This window comes from Phyllobates terribilis, unplaced genomic scaffold, assembly GCF_046119375.1.
Source record: "Phyllobates terribilis strain yellow unplaced genomic scaffold, ASM4611937v1 Scaffold_5__5_contigs__length_657084704, whole genome shotgun sequence".
NCBI lineage: Eukaryota > Metazoa > Chordata > Amphibia > Anura > Dendrobatidae > Phyllobates > Phyllobates terribilis.
In genome coordinates this window covers 359,393,853-359,406,580 of record NW_027362765.1, presented here as the reverse complement: position 1 = coordinate 359,406,580, position 12,728 = coordinate 359,393,853, and the positions used below count along the sequence as shown (strand labels likewise).

The 12,728-nt window shown below is 41.7% G+C and overlaps 1 protein-coding gene across 1 annotated transcript in view; it reads left to right on the top strand.

Moving 5' to 3' along the window:
• The window catches only part of ACSL5 (acyl-CoA synthetase long chain family member 5), a 101,163-nt gene that overhangs the window by 44,893 nt on the left and 43,542 nt on the right, over window positions 1-12,728 (top strand). The window contains exons 6-9 of the mRNA XM_073684730.1: window positions 1,392-1,491; window positions 3,745-3,923; window positions 10,201-10,233; window positions 12,164-12,215. Coding sequence (XP_073540831.1) covers window positions 1,392-1,491; window positions 3,745-3,923; window positions 10,201-10,233; window positions 12,164-12,215 — 364 coding nt within the window. The remainder of the gene's footprint in view (window positions 1-1,391; window positions 1,492-3,744; window positions 3,924-10,200; window positions 10,234-12,163; window positions 12,216-12,728) is intronic.

Sequence of the window (12,728 nt, the reverse complement as noted above, 5' to 3'; positions counted from 1 at the left end):
TTCCTGGGGGGATGGTGATTTTGTTCTTTCTCTGTAGGTCGGATCTTCTATTTCTGGTTGATTTATTATGTTTTTATTTTCTGTGATTTGTGTCGGGTTTTTGTCGTCTTGTTCTGCAGTTTTGTTCTTATGTTGTGTGTCCTGGAATGTATTATTGTTCTGTCATGTAGTGTACTTCTTCTATAAATAAAAAAGACCTACAATCTATTACTCCCTGTTATCAGCCATTACTGGGGGAGGTGACTGTAGACAGAAGACTACAATCTATTACTCTCTGTTATCAGCCATTTCTGGTCAGAGAGAAGCTGACTGTAGTGGTCTTTTAAGACAAAATGATACATTTTTATAGTTACCTTGAATTTGTATCAGTAACAAAGAGGAATGGTCACAGCCTTTAAATTTCGAGTTTGAAGGTAAGGCTATGTGCCCACGATGCAGAAATGCTCAGGATTTTTTTTGAGCGTTTCTGCATCTCCCTGGCAGAAAAAAATGCATGCGGATTGTGCATGCGGATTGTACATGCGGATTGTGCCTGCGGATTGTGCATGCGGATTGTGCATACGGATTGTGCATGCGGATTGTACATGCGGATTGTACATGCGTTTTTCCTGCCTGGGACATGCGGATGTGAAGCGTTCTTCACATGCATTTCCGCATGCGGGTTGACAAGCGATTTTAGCATCACTTGGAAAGTGCTTGACAACTCGGTCACACTATATAAATCCATGCAACCGGCATATATAGTGTGACCCGAGAGAATGGTTAAAAATAAAAAAATAAACCTATACTTACCTTCTTATGGCCCCTGCAGTCTCGCTGCACTCCTGTGCTGGCTGCCGGCAGATCGCGATACGCTGTACTGAAGGACCTGCCGTCACATGACTGTGGCGTCACCGCAGGTCCTTCAGTCCTGCGCAATCTGTTGGCAGCCAGCACAGGGAAGGAGTCCGGGGGCCGTCGGAAGGTGAATATAATCTTTATTTTTTATTTTATTCTTTTTTTACAGCTTTTTTAATGGTACCTGGGTCTGGATGAGAGTCTCCTGTCCTCCATCCTACCATCCGCACATTAGAACGCGCCAATTACGCAAGTACAGATGCAGTCTTGTGGAATTGGTGCGTTCTAATGCAAGTCAATGGCGGCGAAAACGCAGCGCTTCCGCAAAATTAATGGACATGAGCGCAGCATAAACGCTGCGGAAGAATCCTCAGCATCGGCATTGAAAGTGCGGAATTGCATAGGGGACCATGGGGGAAGCTTTACCAAGCGTTTCCCAAGCGTTTACGCTGCGGAAATTCCACAGCACAAACGCTTGAAAATCGCATCGTGGGCACACAGCCTAAAGTGTAGATCTGCAGTGGACGATTGTTAACCCCTCATCTCCCCGGCAGGTGGTGATTGCTGAGCTCGCCTGCTTCACCTATTCTATGGTGGTGGTTCCTCTTTATGACACGTTAGGAGCAGAAGCCATCGTATTCATTGTTAACCGAGGTGAGTGACTCCGGGGTCCGAGCTAATAGCATCCCTCCTATGCCCCGACATAAGTCACCAGGACTGGTTACCCATCTGTATGAATGAAGGGCGGCATCACTCACTGACTGTTTACCCCGCATGTTTCCTAATGGCGCCCTCTTCTCCAGGACTGACGCTGCATTGCCTACATCTGGGCCCTGCACTACGTCTTGCCTTGAGTCTAATTAGTCAATTTATCTTTCCCTGCGGAACGCTACTTATTGCTGGTGGATTCCGCATGGAAAACGTCACTGATCCTTGGGCTGATCCATAGCAATGCACATGGCAGATCCTTAGCACAACTGTGACAGAAGTCCAAGATATACCTGTGATGTCCACAGCGGAAAATACGTGATACATTTTAATTAGGCTTGCTAACAAACCATAAGACTTCTCACAACTGAGAGGTTGTTACAACTGAACCTGGTCCAGACAGGCGTCGGTGAAGCAAACACATCAGCACCATACACAGTATTCACCAACATGAGAGGTTCATAATGTCCTAACTCATGTAGCACATGTTCAGAAGTAGCGGCGTAGAGGACATTACACAGGAGTACTGAGCAGTGTGGCTGTGAATACAGCTCTGGAGTGAGATAAACACATAAAAGAAAGCAGCAGTAGAGTGGATGATATTCTACAGCAGTAATCAACATTGTAGCTGTTCATTCAGTTTTGGGGAAAGATAAGATAAACACTTAATAGAAAGTAGTAGTATGGAGGACAATATACAGCAGTACTGAACAGCATAGCTGTGAACCAAGCTCTAGGATGAGATAAACAGTTAATAGAAAGCAGCAGCTCGTGGGGTGGGGATATTCTACAGCTTTATTGAACATTGTGGCTATTAAAGGGGTTGGTCACTATTTTTTATTGATGACCTATCCTTAGGATAGACCATCAATATCTGATTGGTGGAGTTGCGATACCCAGCATCCCCGCTAATCAGCCGGCGAATGCAGCTTCCGGGCTGCTACCGGTCACAACTGTTTGGCGAGGCTGCACCCCTACCAATCAGATTTGTTGACCTTTCCTAAGCAATGGCCATCAATAAAAAAAATAGTGGCCAACCTCTTTAATCCAGCTCTGGTGTAAAATAAAATACACACTTAATAGCATGCAGCAGCTTGGAGGAAATTCTATATCAGCATTGATCAAAATAGCTGTGAATCCAGCTCTGGGAGGACAAACATTGAATAGAAAGAAACAGCTTGAGGGCTATTGTACTGCAGTATTGAGCAGCATAGCTGTGAATTCAGCTCTGAAAGGGCAAAAATTTCATAGAAAGAAATAGCTTGGAGGATATTCTAATGCAGTATTGAGCAGTGTAGCTGTGAATCCAGCTCTGGGGTGGGAAAAACTTTTAATAGAAAGCAGCAGCTTGGAGGACGTTCTACAGCAGTGTGCAACGTTGTAGCTGTGAATCCAGATCTGGGGTGGGATAAAACATTTAGGCTTCGTCCACATGTCTGTTTAGACATCCCGTGTGTCTGTTCTTTTTCAGAAACAGAAAAATGGACTAAGTGATCAGTCGTATTAGTTATACAGATGGAAGCAGAAGGCGTATTGAATTTTTTAGGGTCTGACTGCTTTTCATTTTTAGAATAAAAAATGTACGCAGAACTTTCTCTTCCATTATAATAAATGGATCCCAGCCGCAACCTGTGATAGTCAATGGGAGTAAAGTAGCATAGGTCTGCAAGTCTCTCTGCTTCTCCCTCTCACTACTCCTTCTTCTTCTCTCTATATAGCTCAATAAGCAGCTGTAATCTGATCCCTCAGTGAGCTTTCAGTCTGTCTTGTCTTGAGCAGAATTTCTGATTTCCATAGTGGGTGATGAGTTGAGGAGGCAGGGGCAAGAGAAGAAGCGGCTAATAAGTGGAGAAAGAACCAGATTTCCTTGATAATATATAATACAAGGTTTCTTATATTGCTTATGCTACTGTTTTATACAAAGTTTGTTGACCATTTCAGCTGTGAGAAATGCAAGGTCTGCACGGGATTTTATCATCTGGGTGTAATCAAAAATGTTAATATTCCCAGACAGCAAGCAGGTGTCTTAAAGATGGTGACAAATTGTAATACAAAGTATAAATCAGGATATCCATTGACATATGAATCATCCCCAATCCCTTACTCTACAGTGCTCCACAATCTCAAGGAGAGACCTGTAGATTATATCCTCCCTCACTGTATATCATTATAAATACTCTGTGCTGCTGTGTCCTACAGCCGATTTATCCCTAATCGTCTGCGATAAACCTGACAAAGCTGCGATTCTGCTCCATAACGCTGAGAAGGGACTCACCCCCAGCCTGAAAATCATCATCCTGATGGAAGAATTTGGCAACGATCTGAAAGAACAATCTGAAAAGTGCGGGGTAGAGCTGCTGCTGATGAAGGATGTGGAGGTATGTGACATCAGCCCCAAACACAGCTCACCTGTGCCAAACCCCAATAGTAGATAACAGCACAGCTAACATTATACAGCAGGAATGAGCAGTGTAGCTGTGAATGCAGCTTAGGGGTGAGATAAACACTTACTACAAAGCAGCAGCATGGAGGACATTATACAGCAGGACGGAGCAGCGTAGCTGTAAATCCAGCTCAGGTATGAGATAAACACTTACTACAAGACAGCAGCATGGAGGACATTATACAGCAGGACGGAGCAGCGTAGCTGTAAATCCAGCTCAGGTATGAGATAAACACTTACTACAAAGCAGCAGCATGGAGGACATTATACAGCAGGACGGAGCAGCGTAGCTGTAAATCCAGCTCAGGTATGAGATAAACACTTACTACAAGACAGCAGCATGGAGGACATTATACAGCATGACGGAGCAGCGTAGCTGTAAATCCAGCTCAGGTATGAGATAAACACTTACTACAAAGCAGCAGCATGGAGGACATTATACAGCAGGACTGAGCAGCGTAGCTGTAAATCCAGCTCAGGTATGAGATAAACACTTACTACAAGACAGCAGCATGGAGGACATTATACAGCAGGACTGAGCAGAGTAGCTGTAAATCCAGCTCAGGTATGAGATAAACACTTACTACAAAGCAGCAGCATGGAGGACATTATACAGTAGGACGGAGCAGCGTAGCTGTAAATCCAGCTCAGGAGTGAGATAAACACTTACTACAAAGCAGCAGCATGGAGGACATTATACAGCAGGATGGAGCAGCGTAGCTGTAAATCCAGCTCAGGAGTGAGATAAACACTTACTACAAAGCAGCAGCATGGAGGACATTATACAGCAGGACGGAGCAGCGTAGCTGTAAATCCAGCTCAGGTATGAGATAAACACTTACTACAAAGCAGCAGCATGGAGGACATTATACAGCAGGACGGAGCAGCGTAGCTGTAAATCCAGCTAAGGTATGAGATAAACACTTACTACAAAGCAGCAGCATGGAGGACATTATACATCAGGACTGAGCAGCGTAGCTGTAAATCCAGCTCAGGTATGAGATAAACACTTACTACAAAGCAGCAGCATGGAGGATATTATACAGTAGGACGGAGCAGCGTAGCTGTAAATCCAGCTCAGGTATGAGATAAACACTTACTACAAAACAGCAGCATGGAGGACATTATACAGCAGGACGGAGCAGCGTAGCTGTAAATCCAGCTCAGGTATGAGATAAACACTTACTACAAAGCAGCAGCATGGAGGACATTATACAGCAGGACGGAGCAGCGTAGCTGTAAATCCAGCTCAGGTATGAGATAAACACTTACTACAAAGCAGCAGCATGGAGGACATTATACAGCAGGACGGAGCAGCGTAGCTGTAAATCCAGCTCAGGTATGAGATAAACACTTACTACAAAGCAGCAGCATGGAGGACATTATACAGCAGGACGGAGCAGCGTAGCTGTAAATCCAGCTCAGGTATGAGATAAACACTTACTACAAAGCAGCAGCATGGAGGACATTATACAGCAGGACGGAGCAGCGTAGCTGTAAATCCAGCTCAGGTATGAGATAAACACTTACTACAAAGCAGCAGCATGGAGGACATTATACAGCAGGACGGAGCAGCGTAGCTGTAAATCCAGCTCAGGTATGAGATAAACACTTACTACAAAGCAGCAGCATGGAGGACATTATACAGCAGGACGGAGCAGCGTAGCTGTAAATCCAGCTCAGGTATGAGATAAACACTTACTACAAAGCAGCAGCATGGAGGACATTATACAGCAGGACGGAGCAGCGTAGCTGTAAATCCAGCTCAGGTATGAGATAAACACTTACTACAAAGCAGCAGCATGGAGGACATTATACAGCAGGACGGAGCAGCGTAGCTGTAAATCCAGCTCAGGTATGAGATAAACACTTACTACAAAGCAGCAGCATGGAGGACATTATACAGCAGGACTGAGCAGCGTAGCTGTAAATCCAGCTCAGGTATGAGATAAACACTTACTACAAAGCAGCAGCATGGAGGACATTATACAGCAGGACGGAGCAGCGTAGCTGTAAATCCAGCTCAGGTATGAGATAAACACTTATTACAAAGCAGCAGCATGGAGGACATTATACAGCAGGACGGAGCAGCGTAGCTGTAAATCCAGCTCAGGTATGAGATAAACACTTACTACAAAGCAGCAGCATGGAGGACATTATACAGCAGGACTGAGCAGCGTAGCTGTAAATCCAGCTCAGGTATGAGATAAACACTTACTACAAAGCAGCAGCATGGAGGACATTATACAGTAGGACGGAGCAGCGTAGCTGTAAATCCAGCTCAGGTATGAGATAAACACTTACTACAAAGCAGCAGCATGGAGGACATTATACAGCAGGACGGAGCAGCGTAGCTGTAAATCCAGCTCAGGTATGAGATGAACACTTACTACAAAGCAGCAGCATGGAGGACATTATACAGCAGGACGGAGCAGCGTAGCTGTAAATCCAGCTCAGGTATGAGATAAACACTTACTACAAAGCAGCAGCATGGAGGACATTATACAGCAGGACGGAGCAGCGTAGCTGTAAATCCAGCTCAGGTATGAGATAAACACTTACTACAAAGCAGCAGCATGGAGGACATTATACAGCAGGACTGAGCAGCGTAGCTGTAAATCCAGCTCAGGTATGAGATAAACACTTACTACAAAGCAGCAGCATGGAGGACATTATACAGTAGGACGGAGCAGCGTAGCTGTAAATCCAGCTCAGGTATGAGATAAACACTTACTACAAAGCAGCAGCATGGAGGACATTATACAGCAGGACTGAGCAGCGTAGCTGTAAATCCAGTTCAGGTATGAGATAAACACTTACTACAAAGCAGCAGCATGGAGGACATTATACAGCAGGACTGAGCAGCATAGCTGTAAATCCAGCTCAGGTATGAGATAAACACTTACTACAAGACAGCAGCATGGAGGACATTATACAGCAGGACGGAGCAGCGTAGCTGTAAATCCAGCTCAGGTATGAGATAAACACTTACTACAAAGCAGCAGCATGGAGGACATTATACAGCAGGACTGAGCAGCGTAGCTGTAAATCCAGCTCAGGTATGAGATAAACACTTACTACAAAGCAGCATGGAGGACATTATACAGCAGGACTGAGCAGCGTAGCTGTAAATCCAGCTCAGGTATGAGATAAACACTTACTACAAAGCAGCAGCATGGAGGACATTATACAGCAGGACTGAGCAGCGTAGCTGTAAATCCAGCTCAGGTATGAGATAAACACTTACTACAAAGCAGCAGCATGGAGGACATTATACAGCAGGACGGAGCAGCGTAGCTGTAAATCCAGCTCAGGTATGAGATAAACACTTACTACAAAGCAGCAGCATGGAGGACATTATACAGCAGGACTGAGCAGCGTAGCTGTAAATCCAGCTCAGGACTGAGATAAACACTTACTACAAAGCAGCAGCATGGAGGACATTATACAGCAGGACTGAGCAGCGTAGCTGTAAATCCAGCTCAGGACTGAGATAAACACTTACTACAAAGCAGCAGCATGGAGGACATTATACAGCAGGACTGAGCAGCGTAGCTGTAAATCCAGCTCAGGAGTGAGATAAACACTTACTACAAAGCAGCAGCATGGAGGACATTATACAGCAGGACGGAGCAGCGTAGCTGTAAATCCAGCTCAGGTATGAGATAAACACTTACTACAAAGCAGCAGCATGGAGGACATTATACAGCAGGACTGAGCAGCGTAGCTGTAAATCCAGCTCAGGAGTGAGATAAACACTTACTACAAAGCAGCAGCATGGAGGACATTATACAGCAGGACGGAGCAGCGTAGCTGTAAATCCAGCTCAGGTATGAGATAAACACTTACTACAAAGCAGCAGCATGGAGGACATTATACAGCAGGACTGAGCAGCGTAGCTGTAAATCCAGCTCAGGTATGAGATAAACACTTACTACAAAGCAGCAGCATGGAGGACATTATACAGTAGGACGGAGCAGCGTAGCTGTAAATCCAGCTCAGGTATGAGATAAACACTTACTACAAAGCAGCAGCATGGAGGACATTATACAGCAGGACTGAGCAGCGTAGCTGTAAATCCAGTTCAGGTATGAGATAAACACTTACTACAAAGCAGCAGCATGGAGGACATTATACAGCAGGACTGAGCAGCATAGCTGTAAATCCAGCTCAGGTATGAGATAAACACTTACTACAAGACAGCAGCATGGAGGACATTATACAGCAGGACGGAGCAGCGTAGCTGTAAATCCAGCTCAGGTATGAGATAAACACTTACTACAAAGCAGCAGCATGGAGGACATTATACAGCAGGACTGAGCAGCGTAGCTGTAAATCCAGCTCAGGTATGAGATAAACACTTACTACAAAGCAGCATGGAGGACATTATACAGCAGGACTGAGCAGCATAGCTGTAAATCCAGCTCAGGTATGAGATAAACACTTACTACAAAGCAGCAGCATGGAGGACATTATACAGCAGGACTGAGCAGCGTAGCTGTAAATCCAGCTCAGGTATGAGATAAACACTTACTACAAAGCAGCAGCATGGAGGACATTATACAGCAGGACGGAGCAGCGTAGCTGTAAATCCAGCTCAGGTATGAGATAAACACTTACTACAAAGCAGCAGCATGGAGGACATTATACAGCAGGACTGAGCAGCGTAGCTGTAAATCCAGCTCAGGACTGAGATAAACACTTACTACAAAGCAGCAGCATGGAGGACATTATACAGCAGGACTGAGCAGCGTAGCTGTAAATCCAGCTCAGGACTGAGATAAACACTTACTACAAAGCAGCAGCATGGAGGACATTATACAGCAGGACTGAGCAGCGTAGCTGTAAATCCAGCTCAGGAGTGAGATAAACACTTACTACAAAGCAGCAGCATGGAGGACATTATACAGCAGGACGGAGCAGCGTAGCTGTAAATCCAGCTCAGGTATGAGATAAACACTTACTACAAAGCAGCAGCATGGAGGACATTATACAGCAGGACTGAGCAGCGTAGCTGTAAATCCAGCTCAGGAGTGAGATAAACACTTACTACAAAGCAGCAGCATGGAGGACATTATACAGCAGGACGGAGCAGCGTAGCTGTAAATCCAGCTCAGGTATGAGATAAACACTTACTACAAAGCAGCAGCATGGAGGACATTATACAGCAGGACTGAGCAGCGTAGCTGTAAATCCAGCTCAGGTATGAGATAAACACTTACTACAAAGCAGCAGCATGGAGGACATTATACAGCAGGACGGAGCAGCGTAGCTGTAAATCCAGCTCAGGTATGAGATAAACACTTACTACAAAGCAGCAGCATGGAGGACATTATACAGCAGGACTGAGCAGCGTAGCTGTAAATCCAGCTCAGGACTGAGATAAACACTTACTACAAAGCAGCAGCATGGAGGACATTATACAGCAGGACGGAGCAGCGTAGCTGTAAATCCAGCTCAGGTATGAGATAAACACTTACTACAAAGCAGCAGCATGGAGGACATTATACAGCAGGACTGAGCAGTGTAGCTGTAAATCCAGCTCAGGAGTGAGATAAACACTTACTACAAAGCAGCAGCATGGAGGACATTATACAGCAGGACTGAGCAGCGTAGCTGTAAATCCAGCTCAGGAGTGAGATAAACACTTACTAGATATCGGCAGGAGCATAATGATAACAGGACTCTTGTCACTGACCAGTTATTTACAAGGGACTAAAAGCCAAGGAGGTTATTTTTCTCTCACCTGCAGTCGATAAATGTGGGAACAGCTGCACTATATTATTATAGTACATGTTACTCTCCCAGACTCCTCCCCTTTGTTTATGCTCCTCCCCCCAGTTCTGTAGTTTAGTTACCTGTAATTATAATCTCCAGTCCTGGCTGCAAAGTTATCATCTTTCCTTGTATTGACTTTCTGCTGGGCTGATGCTTATATGCAGTTAATCAAAGCAGAAGTGTAAAGCATGGGGGGAACAGCAAAAGCAATTGTATCTGATGAAGCGGGAAGTGGAATGTATCTGAGCTGGAGTCATTGACCACACATGTATCATAATGGAGCTGAGGTGCAGTGTAAAGCAAGAGGACGTAGAAACAAACAGTAATGGAACAGGACGTAGAAACAGTGAGTGTAATATATTGAGGATATTTAAAAAACAAAAAAACAAAAGCTGAACATTAATATGATTAGTAACATGTTCTCTTTTTTTCAGTATTTAGGAAAAGAAAACTTCAAGAAACCTGCAGTAAGTGAAAGATAAAAGCTAAAGAAAAATCCTGGGCAGCAAATAAATGTCATTCAGTATTCCAATATTCTTTCTTTATCAATTCCTCTTGATTTTTAATATCTCTGCTGGATGTCATTCAGTAGGAACCTTCATTATCTACTTCTAGGGAATGTGATGGACACACGGCTGCACGGCTCTGATAACTAATGGAACAAAGTTCTTATTGAACTTTCAATGAAATAATATATTTTTTCATTTTTATTTATATTATAAAAGAAAGAATAACATTTATTTACTGAAACCAAAACATTATGTTAAGTTCAAATCTCTAAATTAAAATGTACGAATCTATTCTGTAACCTGCAGTGTAAAGATCTCATAATTATTAGATTGACGGATATGGGAAATAGATCTATAGATAGATGCATATTAGACGGATAGATGATAGATAGATAATAGATGATAGATAGATAGATATAGAGATAGATAATAGATAGATGATAGATAGATAATAGATGATAGATAATACATAGATATAGATAGATGATAGATAATAGATAGATAATAGATAACAGATAGATAATGGATAGATGATAGATAATATATAGATAATAGATAGATAATAGATAGATAATAGACAGATAATAGATAGATAATAGATGATAGATAGATAATAGATAGATGATGGATAATAGATATATAATAGATAGATGATAGATAATATATAGATAATAGATAGATTATAGATAGACAATAGATAGATAGATAATAGATAGATAATAGATAGATAATAGATAGATGATAGATAATAGATAGATAGATAATAGATAGATAGATAATAGATAGATGATAGATAGATAGATAATAGATAGATGATAGATAGATGATAGATAATAGATAGATAGATAATAGATAGATAATAGATAGATGATAGATAGATAGATAATAGATGATAGATAGATAGATAATAGATAGATGATGGATAATAGATAGATAATAGATAGATGATAGATAATATATAGATAATAGATAGATTATAGATAGACAATAGATAGATAGATAATAGATAGATAATAGATAGATAGATGATAGATAGATAATAGATAGATAATAGATAGATGATAGATAATGATAGATATATGATAGATAATAGATAGATAGATAATAGATAGATGATAGATAATTGATAGATGATAGATAATGATAGATATATGATAGATAATAGATAATAGATAGATGATAGATAATAGATAATAGATAGATGATAGATAATAGATAATAGATAGATAATAGATAGATGATAGATAATAGATAGATAATAGATAGATGATAGATAGATAATAAATAGATGATAGATAATAGATAGATAGATAATAGATAGATAATAGATAGATGATAGATAGATAATAGATAGATGATAGATAGATGATAGATAATAGATAGATAGATAATAGATAATAGATAGATAATAGATAGATGATAGATAGATAGATAATAGATGATAGATAGATAATAGATAGATAATAGATGATAGATAGATAATAGATGATAGATAGATGATAGATAATAGATAGATAATAGATAGATAATAGATGATAGATAGATAATAGATAATAGATAGATGATAGATAATAGATATATAATAGATAGATGATAGATAGATGATAGATAGATAGATAATAGATAGATGATAGATAGATAATAGATAATAGATAGATGATAGATAGATGATAGATAGATAGATAATAGATAGATAATAGATGATAGATAGATGATAGATAATAGATAGATAATAGATAGATAATAGATGATAGATAGATAATAGATGATAGATAGATGATAGATAATAGATATATAATAGATAGATGATAGATAGATGATAGATGTTTTATGCTGATAGCTCGATATGTTGATTTACTGTCCGTTCAATCCTCTTTCATTCTTGTAGCCCCCCAGTCCTGATGATTTGTGTCTGATCTGCTTCACTAGTGGAACAACAGGTAACATTATATAATTAATATATAATTATTTGAAAAAAAAAAGGGTATGTGCCCCCTTTATTGCTGCAGTTTCTTCCTCATGTCCCAGTGAAACCAACAGAAATACTGTGACAAATGCCAGGGCTGATCTGGAGGGGGCAGACGCTCGGACCACTCTGGAATGACAATGTTTTTTTCTTTATGGTGCTACATTGTTTTGCATTGAAGTCTTAAGCCCCCGTCTCACATAGCGAGATCGCTGCTGAGTCACGGTTTTGGTGACGCAACAGCGACCTCACCAGCGATGTCGCTATGTGTGACACTTTGCAGCGATCAGGCCCCTGCTGTGAGGTCGCTGATCGCTGCAGAATGTCCTGGACCATTTTTTGGTCGATGCCCTCCCGCTGGTCAGCGCACATCGCTGTGTGTGACCAGCGGGACCAGCGATCAGGCTGGTAACCATGATAAACAGCGGGTTACTAGGGGCACACGCGCACTTAGTAACCCGTTGTTTATCATGGTTACGAGCCTGCT